General features: G+C 35.1%; 1 protein-coding gene across 4 annotated transcripts in view; it reads left to right on the top strand.

Annotated features, from left to right (window-relative positions):
* Positions 1–19,675, top strand: part of LOC18423587 (Nitrilase/cyanide hydratase and apolipoprotein N-acyltransferase family protein) — a 34,481-nt gene extending 14,806 nt beyond the window's left edge. For 2 of the 4 annotated variants that reach the window (XM_011628972.3, XM_020674301.2), the window contains 7 exons: positions 8,849–8,907; positions 16,053–16,165; positions 16,272–16,286; positions 16,404–16,496; positions 18,176–18,278; positions 19,178–19,260; positions 19,433–19,675. In XM_011628972.3, the coding sequence (XP_011627274.1) occupies positions 8,849–8,907; positions 16,053–16,165; positions 16,272–16,286; positions 16,404–16,496; positions 18,176–18,278; positions 19,178–19,260; positions 19,433–19,474 (508 nt within the window). In that variant the 3' untranslated portion in view covers positions 19,475–19,675. The remainder of the gene's footprint in view (positions 1–8,848; positions 8,908–16,052; positions 16,166–16,271; positions 16,287–16,403; positions 16,497–18,175; positions 18,279–19,177; positions 19,261–19,432) is intronic. The other 2 variants (XM_011628977.3, XM_088873706.1) reach the window with 1 other exon arrangement.
* Positions 19,676–22,540: the final 2,865 nt, after the last annotated feature.

Raw genomic sequence — 22,540 nt, 5'->3', positions numbered from 1 at the left:
CTTGAGTGCAATTACGTTAATTTGAAATAATATTTATGACAAACTTGTAGACAAAAATGTTATATACTTCCCGTATTATGGAAAGGAAAAAGTTTATATAAGTGCGATGCCCTAAACAATCAAATTAAGGCACACCTCCAAAATTTCACTAGAAGAGGTTGTTTTGATACCCAAAAATCCTCAAATTGATCATCTCGACTTCAAGATGTATGAATTGACAAAAAATGGATTTCAAGTTTTGGAAATAGAGCATCTTGTAATGCATTTTTAGACCGTCAATTTTCAAGATTTTCAAGTATTCATAGATCTGCTTAATATACACTAGTTTTGAAGCTTTAAATTTTATAGTTACGGATGAAAATAAATTTTCAGGCCATCACAAAGATTTCTAGTATTGAAACAACATCTTGTAATACTATTTGAAGGTGCGCCTTACTTTGATTGTTTAGGGCCTCGGCCTTGTACAAACCATACCCTTATGGAAATTATTTATTATTTAAATTTATTTTGTTTATTAATTAAAGATATTTTCAATTATAAATTTTAATTGATAGTTATTATAACTACAAATTAAATTTACAAATTTTTTGTCCTTTTATATAAAATTTTATTTTTTTAAAATAATGGGAAATAATACATTATATAAATTGGATATTTTGCTTCTTTATCTGATTTAAAGTTTTTTAGTAAAATGATATATTTTAAGAAATTACAAAATTTATAAAATACTTTATTAAATTCATAAGGGATTATATTGCCTTTTTATATAAAGAATTGGGTATTTTAGAAAAAGTAAAACGTATCATTTATGATGCATTTAATGCTAGACATGTGTGTATAAAAGTGGGCTCGGCATTTTCATGAGTGAAACAAAGTATAGATTAAAATGTTCCCAAAGGAGAATACTAAATCTCATTAATAAAAACCTATTTATTAGCAATTTATAAATAAAAAATTTAAATATTCTCTTTTGAATTACATGAGTATTTAGAAAAAAAAGCAGTACATTTTTAAATTTCTAAAAGCCAACAAATTGTGTACCTTAGGGAACCTATGATCAATGAACTTTCTCATGGTAGTTGTATTATAACTTTAGTGGTGTTCATCACCTCTCCTTAAGTTCCCTTAAAAAGGTTGCGTATATAGTTTTGAAAAGAGCCAAATTGCCTAGAGAAAAGATAGATCTCTGTACCTTATCTAGACACGACGTTAAACGTGTGAGGCAATTCTTGATTGCAACGTAACACGCGAGCTATATTGTAATTTATGTATAGAAGACTGCAGATTCATGTACGTATACATAGCATGTTTGGCACCTCAATTCCATTCACTACAATTCAATGATCTCTTAGACTTAATTTGTTACGAAAATGTGTTTGACCCAGATCAAATTACCATTCTACAAAGCCTATTCCACATTTTCTAAGGCTTTTCATAGCCAGTATATGCTGGTTTCGCATTTCAGAAACTCTTAGTTCGATGTAGGGAAATATGAGAAAGCAGTAAAAATAAGCAAGAAAATATACCAAACAAAAGCAATAACTAGGAGAAACCTACAGTTTCCTCTGCCCCCAAGCTAGTTCCAAAGCTTAAGCTTTTTTATTTTTTTCAATTCTGAAAATCATATGCATGGCCCTCTCAAGGCCCCACGCACCTCTTATACGTTAGAATTCAATGTTTAAAGATATTAAATGTCGATACAATAATTAAAATGACTTGAAAATTCAAACTTAAACAAAAAATTTATAATGACGATTTTACCCCTATGAACAGTAACCTATTTACAATACTCATGAAGTAAATAACAAATAAAAAAATGCTACAATCCCTAAAAAAACCCTAAAAAACTCAGTAGCCCTAAAAATAAACCCTAAAACTAAAACTAAAATATACATTATTTGAAATCAAATACATTTCAAAAATAAAAATAAATTTGCCTTGCATCATTCTCCTTTGGTTGGAGAAAACTCATCCTCGAGTTTTGATAAGAGGAAATTTACATGTCCTGCAACCTTCTTAAACCTGAGTATTTGCAAACACGATCTTGGGACTTGTTGGTTATCAAAACACAATGATTGTGCATTGAAAATGAGTATTTGCAATCAGTTGATATATCTATAAATACTGTCGAGAAACCCTCAAGGAAAGGGTCACTGTATGTCGATAAAAGTCCTTTCAACCGAATGAATTTATTGAGATTGCATCACTTCAGCTCTATAACCTTGCTGAAATGGCCTTGGTTCAGCCCTAGAATAGACCCATGGAGCAACTCCGAGATGATTAATGGATTCAATGACTGAACCGACAACTTCACCTATTGATTCTCCTTGGAGTTCTTCATCTTTTTCTTCATCAAAGATAGGTTTTAACCACAAAATCTTGATCATCATCTTAGATTGGATTTCCTACAAGATCTATTTTTCATCTATGTATGTGTCAAAGATTGGTGGCAGATCCCAATCTACAACTTGCTGATTTTCAATACAAACTACGCCAAATTAAAAATGTCGTTCAAATCGAAAACCCTAGAGTGATGTTCCCCATGTCTAGATGTTCTATTGCTTTCCGCTTCACGCGACTCTTCACACGGATCATGGAGATGAAAATGGTGGTACTCAACATCTTCTTGGCAGAAAGATCACTGTTTGCTCATGAACTATGCTCGCAAACTGCTAAGCTAGCAGCTGAACTTGCTTTTTAAGTTACTCAATTTCTTCATCTTTGGGATCACGAAGTGGATCTGCTAAAATCCCCCTTCCATGGCCTCTTCTCGCTATCAATCACAAACCCTAGATAGATAATCAACAAAAACTCATTGAAAAGAACAAGATTTAGGTTAATTTGACAAAACTTGGCCCAAAGTCAGCAAAACCTAGTCTTGGCTGTAGTTTCCAGGCTTTATTGTTGAAGAAAAGTTGAGTTATGATACCAAATTGATATAAGGAAAATTGAAGGAAAGCAGTAAAGTCAGCAAGGAAACATGCCAAGCATAAGCAATAACTAGGAGAAACCCAGAGTTTTCTCCTCATTCCAAGCTAGGGTTCCAAAAGCTTAAGGTTTTATGTCTCTTTCAATTTTGAAAATCATGTGGATGACCCTCTTAAGGACACACCTCTTAGATATTATAATTCGATATTAAAAGACATTAAGGGTCTGTTTGATAGCAATCAAATATCCTGATATTCCAGGATATTATAGAATCTAATATGATTTTAATTCTAAAAGTTCGTAGACATGTTTGGTAGGCTCGTATCCTATTAAGATATATCCAAACAAACCCCATATATCTGAATCCTCAAAAATTCTACTCTGACTTGAATTTTTGGGGATACTAAAATTTTTAACGAGCATCATTCCATGTAGTTGACGCTCTCTCTCTCTCTCACCTCGACCTTTTTTCTTGATGCTCTCTTTCTCTCTCACCTCAAAAAAGGCGATGAGTTATCCAAGAAACAAGGGGATTTGGTTACGGGTGTTGATGGAGAAGATGAGCAGCTTGAATCCGTTCAAACAAAGTGTGTTTCATTGCAATAGAAGGCCATTGCTGCTTCAATTGCTGCTGAAGACCTTGCTCGGAGGTTTGAAACCATCAATTTTGCAGATGTTTCTAGGGCTTTTGTCAAAGATCAAAATGGAGATGATTGTGATCGTTTTGCAGTCATGGTTATGTGTCAGATGTGCTTCTCTACTGAAAGTGAAGGGAGTAGTAGAGCGGCCCGGATGCTATCGTGCAATACTTGCAACAAGAAGCATCACATGAACTGCTTGAAATCTTGGGCAAATCACAAGAATTTTTTTTTTTTATTCTTCGTCAAAAAAAAAAGAAAAATTGTTGTTGCACAGTGCAAGTATCATCGATAGAGGCAGAAGAACCAGGGATGGAGCTACTTGTAAAAGCGATCAAGATAGCATAGATAGAGAGAAAGATGAGACATTTAGTTAGCCAGTATCTTACCTTTGCCCAATTTCTTGAAGGAGGGTTGGATTTTCACTAAAAAACCGGGCTTTTTTTGCAAGGGACTCATTCATTATTCTTTCCAAAGTTATCAGTAGTCCAAGACAGTCAAACATGTACAGAAAAACACATGTACAGATAATTTATAATTCATATATGGCAATCTCTTTATTTAGATTTTTAAAATTGTGAATATTCAGATTCTGTTTTGTCAAATAGACCCTAAATGTCTATACAATAATTAAACTAATCCAAGAAGTCGTAACTTAAACACAAAATTTGTAATATCAATTTGACCTCTATTAATAGCAACCCGTGAATAGTACTCATGACGCAAATAAAAAAATAAAAAAAATCTAGAATCCCTAAAAATAAACGCTAAAACCTAAAACTAAAACTAAAATATACATCCTTTGAATTTATACGAACATTAACAATAAGAGTAATTTTGCCCTGCATCATCAGATCGCTTCCCATAATGCGGCTATCATGTGTGCTTGCCAAGTGGTGGTTGTTGAGGATGTGGCCCTTGCCCTCACAAACCTCTAACTGCATGCAGGAGATCACCAACCTCTTGGCTTTGGAAAAAAAAAAAAAATTCCTTAGGAATTTCTCTGACCTCAATGAGGGATTACCCTACAATGAAACCCTCTCATGTTGAAAAAAATATTTCACACCCCTGAAAGCCCTTCCCCCCTCAAAGAGGGGGGGAAATAACAAAAAATGACTTGGCAGGGGCATTTTCCTGCTCTCTCGCCAAGGGCTTTGAGGCGCTACCTTGGCAAAGGCGGGCACCTAGGTACGTGGTGGAGCACTTAGGTGGATTCCTTGGCACCTCTACATCTAGGCACCCCGCCAAGCCCATTGTGGTTTGGAATCCCAGCCGCCTAGGCGTCCAGGCAGACGAATTTTCAAACACAGTTTATAACTGTTTTCCTATCCAACAAAAATTCATGCTTCCATTTTACAAAAAAGTTATTGTCCTTTGACTCTGATCTATACGAACATAAGCATGGCATCCAAATGATCGAGGAAATGAGAAATCTACTTGCTTTCTATAAAACATTTCATAAGGATTTCGGCCATTCAAAATATTAGAGGGCAATCTATTTGACATAAACAGCCGTGTGTTAAGCTTCAGTCCGTAGGTATTTTAGTGAATATCAAGGAAAGGGTAACCTCGCCAATATGGCAGTGCTTTTGTTCTGCTACTCTGTTTTATTGTGGAATTTGTCGGCAGAAAATTTGTTGCTCAATCTCATTGTTCTTTAAGTAGTTCTTAAATGCATGATATGAGAAGTCACATCCCCCATCATTGTGAAAAATAAGATTGCTCCACAAAAATGGTTCTTAACAAATTTTTAAGTTGTAGAAATGTTTCAACTACTTGAGATTTTTCTTTTGAGGAAAGAAATCCAAGTATACCGTGAAAACATCCATAAAGATCAGATAACACTTGGTATGAAAGAAGAAGCGATGGGTGCATGTCCCTGCACATCATAATGGGTTAATTCAAAAGGCGAGGAAGCTCTTTTATTTGAATAGTAAAAGGGAATTTGGGAATGTTTACCCAACTGACAAGCATGACATAAAAACAAGTTCTGGCTCTTAGATAATGATGGGATCAAACTCTCTTTACATAACCTCATGACTGACTCATGGCTGCAATGACCTTGATGTGATGGCTAACATTGGCATCCTCATTTGTTTAAAATGAAGATACTAATAATGAGAGCATCCTCAATTCATCATTCAAGACGTGTGGTCGTCCTTGTGGAATGATCTAAATGAATGTTGTCCTCAATAAATAGATCCTTTAAAAAAACTTAAGAACGGTGTAAAAACAAAGTTTGACCTATTTTCTTGAGTCAATAGAGAGACAGAAATGAGGCCATGCTTGATTTTAGGGACTAAAAATACATTATTCAAAAGAATGGTACCTTTGGAGCAATTTACAAGAACATTTCATAAGAATGATACCTTTGTCTTCATTATTATTTGAGCTTTATCGCTTATGATTTTATCGATTGTAACAGTCTCTACTATAGGATGATCTCAATGACCATATATTTGATATGCCACCCTGTTATACCTTGGTCTGTATTCTGTGGGCTGTAAGTGGCTGCTCTTTGACGACCTCTATAGCTACCGACCACGTCTGCCATTAAATGTTACAGGGTTGTTAGCTGTGATTAGCACGTCATGAGAACGTTGATTTTGGGTGTGTTCGGTGTAGGTTGGCTATGGAAGAGGCTCATGTTGTAGTAAGATTGGTTGTACCTCTGAAAATGTGGGAAATATTGGAATGGCAGTGACTGGGTGATGAACATTTTGTATTCATAACAGTTAACAGCATTAAAAAAAAAAACATTTTGCATTCATTGTTCAGGCCAGCAATGACATAGTCTACTTTCTCTTTATCACTGACAGCTTGTTGGGTCATGACAAGCTAATTGCAAAGTCCTTTAATTTTGTTATTACATTCCATGATCATTATCTTTTCTTGCCCACGATGCTAAAGTACAAGCTTCAAGTGCATCAATCGTGCCACTGATTCCTGTGAGAAGGTTCCTGTAGAGCCTGCAGCTATGGGCATTCTAATGACTTATAGGATTCATTCAGATAGAGATGCATTGATCCATCTGATGAGTTGTTTATCTGTAGCAACCAATTCTTCATATGCGGGTTTTGTGAATGAGACTTCTTTTGTTTTTCCAGTCTCATCAAGCTCACTTTTGATAAGTAGTTTAGAAGGGGGTTTTGAAGAACCATCTAAATGTCCCATAAGTTTCTGACCACGATGGTTTGATGATGGCTTTGCATGTTGTGAATTTGGACGAATTCAACTTTGTAGTGACCATAAAAATGGGTTGGAAGGAGGCTCTATATTCGGCTAGAAATTGAGAAGAAAGGAGAAGATTGCTGGAATTTCAGGAATGGTTGCTGGAATTTCAGGTGTGTCATGGCCTATAGAAAGAAAAATGAGCACGTGGTGCCCCAGAGGAAGAAAATTGGGCACATGATACCCGATAGGGATGTCATGGACTAAATCTTAATCGGTCTACTCTAACGGAAGATATGTGCACTAAATCTAATAAATCTTTTCTCGCACTAAATCTAATAAATCTTTTCTCCTTGAGGGAGGATTTATTCCTAAGAGAGAATTTGTAGACTAAATCATGTAAATCTAGCATTCAGAGGGAGGATTTTGGGATTTTGATTATGAAACACTAAAAGAAAGGATAACTAGGGCTTCAAAGATATATAGGGTTTTGAAAAAGAAAATCGGAGCAATAGAAGAAAAGGGGTGCATAAAGATAAAATTGGGGTTGAGAGGAGGAGATGTTTAACCTTGTCTAAGAGTCAGAATGACTGTTGTTTGCTGAGAGAACTTTGAAGAAAGTGGTAGCTGTTTGTTGAGAGAAGAATGAAGAATATGTTGGCAGAATATTCTTGAGGGCCTTGAAGATCTAGGGTTTTTGAACTCGCTTTGATACTGCTCTGCCCTTTGTTTTCCCTCATTTGTTTTTTTTTTTTGGAATCTAATAGGCCCAGCCTGGCCATTGCCACTTTGGCTTGATCCGGGCCCGGCCAGACTCCCACCTATGTGAGAGACGTGCTATGCGGGGGCATAATACCGGCCCACATAGGTGGGGATATGTGGTGTGCTCAAGGGCACATCAGCTTTGATGAGGGGGCATAAAGCGTTATGTGGCTGCATTTGATTATTATGATTTGGAACATATCCTTGCAGGGTCTTATTCTCCTTGGGCTGGTTGGTCCGACTCTTAATGGGGAATGACTAGCTTTTGTCTATCTTTTATCCCATCATTAAGCTCTTGGAGATGTAAGATAATATTGCTGTCCAATGCAGTGCAGAAGCAGCATTCATCATTGTGCTTGTGACATGTAGTGGGCCAGTTGGCTTCTAAACCTACTTCAAGATGTTGACTTGAAATTCACCATCTTCTATATATGGTAACAGCAATTGCTCATTTGGTTTGCTTTAGTTTTATAGAAAATGTGGCATTAGGCATTGAATTTCATTTTCGTAGGCAGAAGTTGTTACTTGCATTGTCACACTTCTCCATATTCTCATGACCAAACAAATATTAAGGAAAGCCATTGCTTCTGATCCTGCTGGTCACACTCTCTCATCATAATGGTGATCTTCCATATTGAATTATGAGGAAGTGTCAATGGCATATGTGTATGTGCGATAATGTAATTTGTTATATACATGAAGGGTTTTTTCATCTCTTGTACTTGGCTGATATTTTGGTAATGTTCCCTCATGGGTAAGATGTATATAAGCAATAACACATTTTTTCTGTTCTCTTATGATTTAGTGAATTTCACCTTCATCTCCATTATTCTGCGATCAAATCTGTCATTCATAAAAGTATGGATAAATCCATTTATCAGAAGGAAGTCTGGGTAAGCGTAATGATATGTGACAAAATCACATATCTTACATTGAAAGCAGAAAGTCAACTTGAGAACTAGTTTCAATATTTCTCCATGAACCTCAAGATGCTCAAATTGGAAGCTTTTTGTCCCCTAAAGTAGCAACCCAATTTTTAGATATCTCTGAGCTTGTTAAATTTTTTTGTTCCAATAATGTTCTTTCACTGTGGGGTAGTGTTTGAGTTGCATACTGTTTCTATCGTTGTAAGTATTCACATGGGCATGCATAACTGAAGGTATTTTGGTGTCCCATAAGAATTGCTTATGTATTTATGCATGTGTGTATGCGTATGCAGTGTGTATACTGTATAGTGTATATTATATTGTACATATAACATGGTATAAACAAGAATATATCGATATACTTGTGGAGAAGTATTAAATGTATTACTTGGCAGTATGTGACTTTTCTTGACAATATGTAAGGTTTGATGTTGATGTTCCTGGTGGCATGGTATACAAAGAGAGTGATTTTACCACGCCAGGTACGTTTTTTTTTATTGATCTGGATATGAACTTTAATGGGAATGCATTTTTATGATCATAGTCATTATTCCTTTATTATATTATGTCAGTTAGCTATGTGAAACTACCACGCCCAAGATAGTGTAATAATCACTTTTGGAAAGCGTGGTTTATTATTGTTCTCCTATTTATTTCCTTCATAATTTACACAAGTGAAGAAATCTGAACTAGACCGAGGGTAGGCTGGTTTGAAATGGGACTTTACATCCATGTCGACACTCCTAGTTTGTTGATTCCTATCTCATGTTCAATATCAACTTCATGTGCCTACTAAAAGAAGTGATAATGTGGAATTCAAGGCAATAAAATAAAAAAAAATTGTTTTTCTTTTATTAGTCAATCCGAATTCCACTTACAAGTGCTACAAAACACTGCTGTAAATAAGAAACAAAACCTTGAATACAGCCTAAGACCTTTTCCATTTACTGCGACATTGAATAGACACAATCTAGGAATTAAATTCAAGCTTCCACTAACAATTTCAATACAAATAATGTTCATGGAAATTTAAGAAAAAATGCAAATATGACTAAAAAAATAAAAGCTAAAAGCCAGGATGACTTACGCGAACTTGCCTAGGGTTACCCCTATAGGACTTAGTACACCCACACTTGATTTCTTGACCGATGACATACTTCAATCTTATTGGTCTTGCTGAATTTTCAGAGCCAGGAAGCTTCCTTAGGCAATGCTTCTTAAATTATGGTTTTAGAGAGCATAAAACACAAGTAGGGTTTATTGGAACCCCTTTTAGAACAATTAGGGCATGCCAAAAAGGCACCTCCCTTTTCTAAGGCTTGGTGTGCCCCCTATCTTCAAACCAATGGTTTAAAAAGCGGATCGGTGACCCTGATCGGGCATCTCAAAAATCGATCCGGATCGGTGAATCGGCGATCCGGATTGGGAATCGACTGAATCGGTCTGATTAAAGCTTCAAAAAAATCCAAAAAAATTATTAAAATTCATTATAAATATTGTTTTTTAGGAATCCAATAAGAAATGAAGGTACTACATTATTAACTTTCATTTTTTTCATCAATTTGTGAATATTGAGATGCTCTTTCCCTGTATAAACTTATGTTAACCATTAAATTTGCATCACATAAAAGAAAAATCATAGAATTATCATAGATAAAATATATAATTATACATGGACTATTATAAAGAGTAGACTAATCAATGAAAGAATGGGCATTAAAATCTCGTTTTGGCGAAAAACCCTAATCCGCTAAAAAAATCCAAATTATTACAGCCTAACTAACTATAATCCAAAATTATTAAAACCTAACTAATTATAATATTATATACTGAAATTATAATTATTAGTTTACATTTTATAATTATTTTATTAGACAAATAATAACAAATTAAAAATATTTTATAATATTATCTAATTTAAAATGTATTATTGACAACTGTAAGAAAAATAGTACATTACATGATTTATAATGTAAAAATTAATAAATAAAATAAAAGATTTGGTTATTAATGTAAAAATTAATAAAATGCGTTTTGGAAATAACTCTTCAATTTTTCAAAAATTTATTTTTTTAGGTTTCTATAATAAATTTAGTGAAAGAGATTGTTAGTAGAAAGGTGAAGATTTCAAATAGAATAAACTTTTTATGTTTTATTTTTTTATGCCTTTCATATTATTTAAAAAAATAATTATACCACTATATACAACAAAAATTAATTGCTATACAAAAAGTTAACTTTTTTATTTTTCATTTTTTTATGCTTTTTATATTATTTACAAAAATATTTATACAATATATACAACAAAAACTATACAACATAAAAAAGTAACGCCCACGGGGAGACTCGACCTTGAGACGTCACATAAAGAAGCAAAGGTCTTAACCACCACGCCACCTCACCATATGTGGTTATAACTTGATGATTAATAAAATATATTTAAATTCCCTTTTCATTTAATGATGTTTGAGAATTATCCCACATCGAAAGATGGGTATTCCACTTTGGTATATAAAACCTATGTAATATAGATTAAAATGTTTGTGTAGAAATATTAGGGTAACTTCACACGTGTAGCACGCATGCACGTACGTGTCGAGGGAAACGGGAACCAATCTAAACCGGGTAGAACCGGACAAAACGGGATTGGAATCGACGGTTCTTCTCTAGAACCGAGATTTTCCCGGTTTTGTATGGGAACCGGCACGGGTTGTGCTGGTTCTCGAGTCGAACCGGGCGACTCCTGTTCGACTCGCCGCCTTTTTAAACACTGCTTCAAACTATAACTTGAGTTAGGCGTGCGACTCCTTTTTCTCATGGATGTCATGCCACCTAGAGATAGAGAGAGAGGGGAGAGAGATAGAAGTGAGATGAGAGAGGGTGGGGCATGGGAGAGAGAAATCAAGAGAGAGAGAGATCAAGATAGAGAGAGACGCTTGGGAATTGTGTAGAGATTGGAGGGGGACGGGATCCCCTCCAATATATACCTCAATCCCCCAAGTATGCCTAGCCAATTATGACTCATCTTGACCACTAGGAATTATGTGATGTGTGAGAGAATTATATCTGAGCCATCTATCCCATCAATCAACCATCATGATTTAGGGAGGAATATTAGGAACATTATCTCTTTATTCTTTGACTCATATCCACTTCTAGTCTAATTAGGATAAGACCAAACTAAAAGCCTTCTTAAACTTCCCTTTTTTATATCTTTGAAATTTTAGGAAGTCAAAATAAAATATTTTGATCAAATCTAATTTTTTTTTTTTTTAAAAAAAGCCATAAACAAGGACAACTTTATTTTAAAAGATTACCTTAACCAAACTAAATTTTTTTTTTAATTAAAATATAACATAGAGATCAGAGGGGAGGGGAGGGGAGCGTGCCACCCCATGTGGGAGGTGTGGGCCCACCACGGGCTCCATGCCCCACCCATGTGGTGTAGCACACATGTGGGGCTAGATCCAAGTGCCCCACATGTGCCCCTCCATACTTACTAAAATTACAGAACAACTTTTGTCAATATTTGACTACTGCAATTAATTTTTAAAAATTATTAAAAATTTCGAAAATTCACAGAAACATTTCTAACACTGAAAATAAAATTTCTAGAAGTGGAACCTCACCCGACTTGATAACCGTGATCCACAACTGTCTTATCAAAATGATCCAATGAGACTCATGTAGGGACTCATGATTGGCTCGTTAAGTCGTTAAGCTGGCCAATAAATAGTGGAACTACTATCTCGGAATGTGGATTACAATTCCCTTCTTAAGAGCAAGTCAAGCACACATCACTATAGTGCAAGGGGGATTCTTTTTATGCATATGTACACTATCTCTTTCCAGTGTTGCTTTCCATAAATGATGCTGTCATGTGTACAGGTCGTGTGGAAGTTTGTTGAGGATTTAGTCCTTTCTCTCACAGGCCTACGTCCGCACACAGGAGACCACACAATTTTCTTGATCTGCAATCTATCCATGGACATCTCTCCAACCTCAACAAGGGATAACCCTTTATTTGATAGTGCCATATGCCTAGGACAAGGGTTTTAGACATTACTAGGGCCACAGATCGCCTAACCCATGGTCAGTTAATGCACAATCTCACTGAAGTACATAACTCCACTATAAATGATATATACAAGCTCTCACATCCTTCAAAGGCCACAACCCCCAATATACATGGAACATCGACCACATAGATCTCTTTAGATTCATTATCACATAAACCATTTTAGCATAGTATTAAAAATTTCTACCAATGGCAATGATCCTCACATGGATCTATGACTTGATTATCTCATTTAGTTTAGATACCAACACATTTTGTTTAGACCAGCAGGATGTGATAGACTACTGGTGCATCAATTATAAGCTATGCTTAGTTGACTTTTGGAGGAGAATTGGATTTTATCATCATGTTCAAATCTTCAGCTTGAATTCAGTATGGGATGTGGTCCAGATCAATGTTATTAAATTCGCTTCGCTTCGGCTGAAGAGGCTAAAGCCTTTGGATTTTAAACATAAACTGAAGTGAAGAGAAGCGTGGTGCTGCCGCTTCGGTCAGATTCGGCCGCTTCGGTCTGCTTTGGCCGAAGCTTCGGGCTGCTTCGATCATAAAAGGAATATCTATATAAAAGTATTTTTTTGATTTTAAATTTTAAATTTTTTCTATTATTTTATATATTTTATATTTAAATATCTAATTTATTTATATTAAATTAAAACAAAGTCTCAAGTCTTCCCCCGAATTGGCCAAAGAACCAAATTGCTTCATTTTTCTCACCAAACCGAAGAAGACTCCGAAGTAAATCTAACAACATTGATCCAGATACATGATACCCTAGGATGGCTATCAAATATTTCTTGGAGACTTGTTTCTTGGCACAATAAACAGCTCTATGGTACTTGAAACTCATAGAGCTATGTCATTAACCAACAATGTGATAATGTTTGTGCATTATTGCCACATTCAGATGTAAGAAACTCATATAATCTGTTCACTGTTGAGGTAATCTTAGTGCTATGTTGGTTGTTTCTGACATGGCATTCCTTGATAGGATGAAACATGTTTAGATGGATTGTTGTTTTGCTTGAAAAGATTTGCTTGGTGGTGTTATTTCTCTTCCATGTATCACCTTGTCTATGCAGATTACACATCTTAGAGTATTTTTGTTAGGGTGCGGTTTCTATAAGGTTGCAACCTTAAACAATCCAATTAAGGCGCACCTCCAAATTTTATCGTCGCATGTAATTTTGTTGTAAATTGTTTTTAGGGTTATCTTAAAAACTATTTGCATATCTAATTAGGAAATTTTAAACTCCAAAATGGCTAAAATCAAACATATGAAAATCTTGAAAATGGACGGTCTAGATGATGTGTTGCAAGATGCACTATTTTTGGGACTCAAAAACTTTTTTTTTTTTAATATTCATACATCTCGATTTCGAGATGATCAATTAGAGATTTTTCAACATTAAAACAGCCTTTCCGATAGATTTTTGAGGTGCATCTGTGATTCTACATTTTAAGGTTGCAACCTTATATAAACTTTTCCCTTGTTATATGTTTATATTTTGTCAAAAGTATATATATATTTTTTGTCTAAGTCATGTCTATATTTCTTATAAAGAATATCTAGTCATTGAATGCATATGACATACATATTCATACTACTTTTTAATTGTCTTGTGTGGTTTACACACGACAATGACAGCTGTCATCTATCTATCCTATTAAGAGAAATATGATGCAGGATAGGATGCTTTTTACATTGAATTTTCACATTAAATGTTAGGGATGTATTTTTTGGGATTTTCAGATTTTATATTAGGCTTTTTAAGTTTTTAGGGATTTTAGTTTGGTTTTTAGGATTTTAGCATTGTTAGAAAAACTAGTTAGAGTCCTATAATTATTTATTTTATCTGGGACAAAAAATGTCATTATGAATTTTAATTAGGACTTTTGATTCAATTAGAATTAGGATTTCTTGGGTTCTAAGTAAGGTGTTTTATTAGAAGAGGGGTTATCGTAGGGTTTTTCTTTAGGGTTGATTATTGTTATTTCAGAAAATTGTTCTTAAGAATTTTATTGAATTCACGGAACCATTGAAGCTAGGCATCTTAGCTTCGATTAACTTTCAATCAATACATTATTTCATTGATTTCTTTTGTGTTAGATGAATTTGCATCAAAAGATGCATCTCAGCATTTGATTTTCTATAAGGAAATAGCTAACTATAGTTTCTCTCCCCCTGCCCATCTGTATTTCTATGCCTCTAGGTAAATCTAGTGCCACAAAAAATGGTTGTTTTCCACAGAACAGTGAATTTGTTATTTCCTCAAACCCATTGGTTGTTTTTTCTATAAGGAATCAGAGCTCGCCATATCTCTCTTGATACCATTATTTGTATGCCTCTTTGTAAATCTATAACCATAAAAAGGAGGGGATTATTATCTTCTCATACCCATCTTAATCTCTCTCTAGAGTCTCCCACAAGATAAGGATTCATGATCCTCTCTTGCCTTTCTCTATTCCTCTCTATTCCTCATTTCCTCTTAGTCTAAATGCCACATGAAAAGGGATTTGGTATCTCCTCAACTCCATCTATCTATACAGATTCCCACCAAAAAAAAAAAAAAGGACCAATGATCCTCCCTCTCCTTTGCGTCCGTCCATGGAACATACAGACTGTAGACTAGTAAGAAATTATATTCTCATCATTAAAAGAAGGAATTTAATTCTATTTTTAGTACAAGTTAACAACACTCATGATCAGGTCAAGGGATACACTTAATGGAGGCAGTGTGTTTTCAAGAACTTGTAATCGGGACAGTCATCTCTTTAAAACTGAATCTCCTTTGACTAATGAGTAGGTATGTTATCAAATTATAGATTTTTAAGTGATCCAGTTGTGGGGTATTTGAGAAACAGTTCTTTCTTTAGGTTGTTTCTCTCCCATTGTTGTCTTCTGTACTAAATTTTTTTTTGAGAGAACTCTTCTGTACTAATTTTTATTTTTACCGTCCTACAAGACATAAATATGGATTACTTAAATAAGCTTGATGTAGGATCTCTGAAGCCATTGCCAGTCCCATGCCCACATGAGAAAGGAGGAGGTTTGTAGCTAGTGAAAAACTTTTGCAGCATCCCTATCATGATGACATAGGATCTTTGGAGCTTGTGAAACTTGTTATATGTCAAATCTACTTTTGGAATATATTACTTCATTCCTTCCTGGTTTGTATCCAGGGTTTCTAAAAGTCTTTAGGAAGCGTGACTTGCTGTTAAATATTCAATATGCACATTTTGGTTCTGATTTCTCCTTCTCTTCTCATTTTGGGTGAAATTTGACTTTCATACTTGTAGGAATAGGTCTGCTTTCCTTGTACCATTTTGTTGCTCCATACATGATGTTTATTTTTTCTTAATTGTCTTCTGTATTATTGGTAGAACTGATTTGTGTGTTAAATTCAAGTCATCTTCATAATATTTGTCTGTCCAGTCTTATTAACATAATGTAATACTTTCAAATAATCTTCTGGAATTTGGTTCTCTATCTCAAAATGGCTATATATATAATTTCAGTGTACACATAATTAAAGCTAGTGGGGTTTTCAGGGGACAATATTGTTGTGGTGGAGAGCCCTTTTGGACGTCTTGGTCTAACAGTTTGCTATGACTTGAGGTTCCCTGAGCTTTACCAGGAGCTAAGATTTCAACACCTGGCACAAGTATGTGTTGTTGTTGAGCTTAATGTTCTCCAGTTCTATTAGATTATTTGTATAAGATAGTAAATACTCACGTGATCCTTTTGTTGCATTTTATGGGCATTTAAAGGCCATTAGCTCTGAGGTATTTATTTATTTCTTCTACCCCTGTAAATTCTTGTATATAAGTACTTGTGTTTCTTCGGAATTTCTGGTTTTTGAGATCTACAGCTTTAGATTTTGATATGAAATTTATGACCAGGTGTTGTTGGTGCCTTCAGCTTTTACCAGGGTAACTGGTGAGGCACATTGGGAGATTCTTCTTCGAGCACGGGCAATCGAAACACAATGTTATGTACGTGAACAATATGAGTATGCCTGTATTTTCTTGATGTTCTTTGTGAACCTGGAAAAAGTTTATGATGAGTTGTTCCATTTTAGTTTTGTGAAAGTTTCCTGGATGATATCATTTTTAAAGTTGTCATAGGAACATGGTCAGTTCTAAAATGTTTGGGATAAAACCTATAGAACTTCTATCACTCTGGTCTGCATTCAAGTTTTCTTAGTTCTGGAATAAATGCTTTATGTAAGACTGTGAGGATTAAAATTTAAATGTGCATACTGTGTAAGTTCATTATGCCCTAATGGTAGAAAGACCTTACATTCATTGCACTGACATGAGAATATTGGAGTTTTTGGTACTGTGAGATTGATTCAGTCATAAATGCAATCTGTTTTGGTTGTGTATTACTAGTATTCTATCTATAAGTCACCGTTGTCTTTACCATCAAAATTTCAGATCATGGTCATGGTTTTGTTTTTGTAACCTGATTCTTTTAGATCATAATATTATTAAGGCCAGATGGTACTTTATTGTATGTCTATGTCTTGTATGTCTTTTATGATATTTTTCCGATTCTCGAAATGATATTATTACAAATTGCTGGTGTGTTTTCCATTGGAGTTTCTGATCATGGTCATGGATTTGTTTTTATAATCTGATTCTATTTATAGTAATATTAAGAAGCGCAGATGGTACTTCATTGTATCTGTTTGTCTTCTATGTCTTTTATGTGATTTTTCCTATCCTTTATGGGTGTCGACAATACATGCCAGGTGATGGAAACCCTAAGTGAACAAATTTTTGTCTAAAGCTTGTGTGGCGTATTGGTTTTTCCTTATGCTCTTCTTTTTATGATATTTCCTCATCAGTTCTAAACATAAAGTGTATGTGTGTGTATATATATATATAGGAAAATTCTTCCCATCGCCTATAGGCGAAAATGAACAGTGATTTCACCTACCCTCATCACCGTCCAAAGTTTATCGCACGGTCATGATTGTCCGGTAGTGTTTTATTTTTCATTTTTTTTCTACAAATCAGAATGATCTGAAATTTGGAGTGTGCGTACATCTTAGTGAGGCGCACCTAATAAAAATATAAAAAAATAATTCGCGAAACAAAAAATGACCAAAATATCCTCGAAAAATTTCGGGGGTATTTTGGTTGATTTATATTTTGTGAATTATTTTTTTATATTTTTATTAAGTGCGCTTCACTAAGATGTACATACGTTCCAAATTTCAAGTAATTTGTATTTGTAGAAAAAAATAAAAATTGAAACACTACCGGACAACTGTGACTGTGTGATGAAGCTTGGATGGCGATGATGGTAGGTGAATCACTGTTCATTTTCGCCTATAGGAGTTGGGAAGAGTTTTTCATATATATATATAGGAAGCTACTATGCAACGCCTACAGGCGAAAATGAGCAGTGTTTTCGCCCATAGGTTCCGCGCCGATTGAGTTTTTTGGACGGCATGGATTAAAAGACCGCAATAGACCTACATTGGACATAGCATGTCCGTGGCAGTATTTTTTCACGCAAAAAAATGGGAAACCGCCACGGCTCCTGTAGATCCTGGGCGAAATACTATTAATTTTTTCCTATAGGTGTTTTTAAGAGTTTTCCATATGTATATATAGGGCTGGAATGCTTGATGATGATTTGGCATACCTCCTTATGTTAATAGGTTATTGCACCAACACAAGCTGGGTGGCATGACACAAAAAGAGAAAGCTTTGGCGATGCCTTGGTTATTGATCCATGGGGAACTGTTATTGCTAGGCTTCCAGGTTGGTTTGATCTTTTGAACTTTCTGCTTTACATTTGAGTCAATATTGCTTGTCTGCTCTATAAACCCATAATCTGAATCAGCTTCAATCTCTGAATCATCTGGTCTGAGCCAGGATAAGCTAGGGCTAACTCATGTCTGATTCTACCTTTACTGACCAAGTCAGGAGAGTCCTGAAAATTGTTTTCACTTTTGATTCTTGGTCTGCCAGAATTGTCAACTTGGGCAAGTTCCAAGTTGATTCATTGTGTTCCAAACTATTGGTTGTTAACAAAATAATAACAGTTAAGACTTCAAAACTGCTTCTGATATCATGAAAATGTTCAGTGAATATTTTCGTTGGCAAATAGAGCAAAATGAGCATCAAAGCAGCCTGATTGAACTCATCCCTTAGCATAGCAGAATTCAGAATTTGCCGATAAACCTACTGTGGAAGAATTTACTCTAGCTAAATGATTTTTGGTTATAATTTGCATTGGCTAAGCTTTTATCAAAAAAGGAAGTATGAAAAAAAGGGAATATATATGGACTTTTGGAGAATGATTTAGCATTTGTAGAGGTGGGAAAGATAAAGAGCTTTAGCCAAAATTAACGAGCATGAATTAAGTAAGAATTGAAATGGGGTGCATGTAAAACAGAAATGAACTGTCAAGGGTCGCTACCTTATTTAACTGTCTGACTGAACACAAATCTGGGATGTCAGTGATTTCCTTGTCTGGTTGTCTAACCTTATTTCAACACTTTTTAAGTCATTTATCTTATATTCTTTTGTTTGAATGAAACTAAAGTGTTGGGGAAAGAAGGAGAGTTGCTCCAATATTCGCTTGCTGGAGGGCTAAGGGTAAACTTTCTTATTGAATCAGCTTGTCATATCTAACGAATTGTAATCTGCTATCTCAGATCGACTGTCAACTGGAATCGCAATAGCTGAAATTGACTTGTCCATGTTAGATTCAGTGCGGATGAAAATGCCAATATCTGAGGTAGTCCACCCTCTTGTGGGTCTTATCTTGTAGAGAATTTAGTACTTCCTCACACACTTGCATGTACATTACAAAATATATTTGTTTTTATGGTAATCTTTTTCTCCAGCATTGTAAGCCCCAAATTGCAAAATATATTTTAGCTGATGAGGCTAATTGTTTGTCCTTTCAGCATCGTAAGCCCAATATCTACAGGAAATCTGCTTGTTTGTAGATAACAGAGCTTTTTCGATTCCAGCGCATAAAAAATGTGGAGACTGCAACCATTACGACATTACATTGTTTCCTTTGTAATATGATTTCTGATTGTTGATATTCAATAAGAACCTTTCAAGCTTTAGTACTTCAACTCGCCGATGGATGGTTCTATTTTTAGCATCAATGATATGCTGCCCGATGTCTGAGAATCAAGAAACATTGTCCTGGCTTGCTTTCTTTAAGTTGCAACTGGATGGTGGTTAATTATTTCAAATTCTTTTGTCTTGCTTTACATTTTTTATGATTATTTGAGTTGTTTTACATTTTTTATGAGGGCGCGATTTGCATAGGCCCCAAGCTTTATCATAAAAAGGGAAGTTGTGCCTCAAAACCCCACAGGGAAATGCAGTTCAGACCCCAAAAATCCTTGTATAGCGTGAAAATCTTGTCCTGATTATAAAATTTGAAACTCCAAAAATAGTGCAGATCTATGATAACTTTAAAATTGACAAGGTCTAGATAGTGTCTTGCTAAACACACTATTTCTAGGGTTTGAAATACATTTTCTTTTCAGATTCATAGTTGTCAAGTCTAGATGATTAATTTGAGGGTTTTCTGGTGCTGGAACTATAATTTTGATTGAGATTTGAGGAGCGGTTTTAGTTTTTATCACAAAGTACCTTAATTACTTCCCATTGAGATTTGAGGAGTGGTTTTACTTTTTCTCACAAAGTATGGAGCTTAATATATGTTATTTAAGAAGGAATTTTTGAATGATTATCAATTAAGCTGCTCTGTTTCCTCATGTTCCAGTTTACATGGCATTACACAAAGGCACCATGGTCTCCTCCTTGTAAAAGGCAATGGCATTTTTGTATTATTGTGTTTGGAAAACATCATCTTAGTTATTGAAGGAATCTTGTCATTTTCCTTTTGATGGATATACATAAGACTAGACACTGATGGAGCAAGCAGATACAAGGCTCCAAACAGTGCCCGATATCTTTTGATGCATTGGCATCCTTCCAAATGAATCAATTTAGAGCCGGCTTTTGTCATAGAAAGGTGTTAGAGAAAATTGTCTGTCCAAATATTTACAAAATCAGAGCCCAAAAAATTCTGATTTATTTATTTTCTTTACTACTCCACTTAAAACTTTTTTTTAGATAAGTTAGTGTTTTGTGTAGAGAGAGAAAGAAAGACCCATGTGAAGCGAGGGACAAGGGGCTATTGGGAGGCAGCACTTGTCATTTCTCTCTCTACATGTGTCTATCAATTCTCTATTTTTGTAGTTATCTTTATGGAAAGGGTTTTGGGAGGCTGGGGCACCATGCACGAGCTCTCCTTCTCTCCCAAAAATCTCTTTCTCTCTCTTATGCTTCATGGTGAGCTGGATGCGGGGACGTGCCTCTCATATTTATGAGAGCGTTCAAGAATCACAAGATCAACCCAAGCACCGTGTTGCATCTCGAAGGAGCTCTCTCTCTCTCTCTCTATATATATATATATATTATTGTTAACAAATGTTTGTAGGAAAGTTGTGTTTCATCTTAGGTTAAATCTTGTTGGAAAACTCATTTTCAGCCACTTTCTCTCTCTAAAAGGCTATCAAACTGTGCTTGCAAGAAGGTTGGGAAGTATTCTATGAGCAAGGAAAATAGTTATTTGGTATTTTCTTATATCATTGGAATGATTTTTAATGGGTGCATGCTTGTTGGAAATTTCTTTTAGATTGCTTAGAAGAGTTTATCAATAGCTGCAATTGATTTTTGCTTAAAGATCTTTTAGTGGATTACAAGCTTAGGGATATTTGTACATCCTCTTGAGTTCCAAAAAATTTACAGCAACTTGTTGTGGGTATTTTGATAAGAATAGCATGCCATATGTTTGTGGAGAATTCTGATTGAGTTCAAAATTCATCTTGCATGTTGATATAGCTCTATTTACTTCTGAAAATTTAAAGATCCACTGTATTTGGGCCAACAATTGGTATCGGAGCTTAGCGGTTTTCAAATTGCATCGAAAATGGCTAATCCTAGAGCTGTATTGACTGATTTGGTAAAGATTGATAAGCTTGATGGCTATAATTTCTCACTTTGGAAAAATAAAGTATTTTATTTGCTTCATACTATGGTTTTGTTGTATGTTATTGAAGAAGAAGTCATAACTGAACCTGATGATGACTCTACAATTTGAGAGAGACAAAGATACTTGAAATGGAAAAATGCTAATTTTACATTCTAAGGTGCTATTTTGAATTGCCTTAGTGATAGATTGCATGAGGTCTTTGAACCCTCCACTAATTTTAAAGACTTATGGGAGGCTATTGAGAAAAGGCACATTGAGGACAATTATATGGCAAAACATGAACTTTATGAAAGAGATAACCAACAAAAAATCAGAGAGAACCAATAGGAGCTGGAATTTTTTAATGACATAATTGTTATGGCTAACTAACTTGCTGGTCATGGAGAACCCATATCCGTGCGTTATCAAATCATGAAGATAATTGAAAATCTCCCTTTTTCATGAAAAGACTTTAAGAAAAACTTGCGTCACAATGGTACCATCCACACCCTTGATGATTTAAGAGGATATCTTAGGATGGAAGAAAATGATAGGGCTAAAGAGAAAAATGAAAGAGCCCATCGGCAGGCTTATTTGGCTACTCAAAAAGGGTATGCTAGACCCAATCATAAGAAGAGAAAAGAAAATAACGAAAATAATGAGGAGACAAAGAAAGAAGACAAGAGAAAGGAAAAATTCTTTAAAATGTTAAGATGTTTTAATTGTAACAAATTTGGTCATATTGCCAAAGTTTGTAGGGCCCCACCAAAGAAGATGGAGAGGAGAAGCCAATCACCCAAAGGATGTTGCAGTCGTAGTAGAAGAGTATCTCATGGTTACCCCATCTGATGGATGTTGGATTGAAACGGGTACAATAAGGCATATCACCACAGGCAAGGAACGCGTGTTGGTCTTCAGGGAGAAGAAGGTTGGTGATTGGAAGCTCTATATGGGAAACTCCTCTTGGGTCCACAATGTTGGCGAGGCGACCGTGAAGCTTTCTCTTCCTAATGGG

Source organism: Amborella trichopoda, chromosome 8 (assembly GCF_054954075.1).
Source record: "Amborella trichopoda isolate Santa Cruz 75 chromosome 8, AtrichopodaSantaCruz75HAP2 v2.0, whole genome shotgun sequence".
Taxonomy (NCBI): Eukaryota; Viridiplantae; Streptophyta; class Magnoliopsida; order Amborellales; family Amborellaceae; genus Amborella; species Amborella trichopoda.
This window is presented reverse-complemented; position numbering and strand designations above follow the sequence as displayed.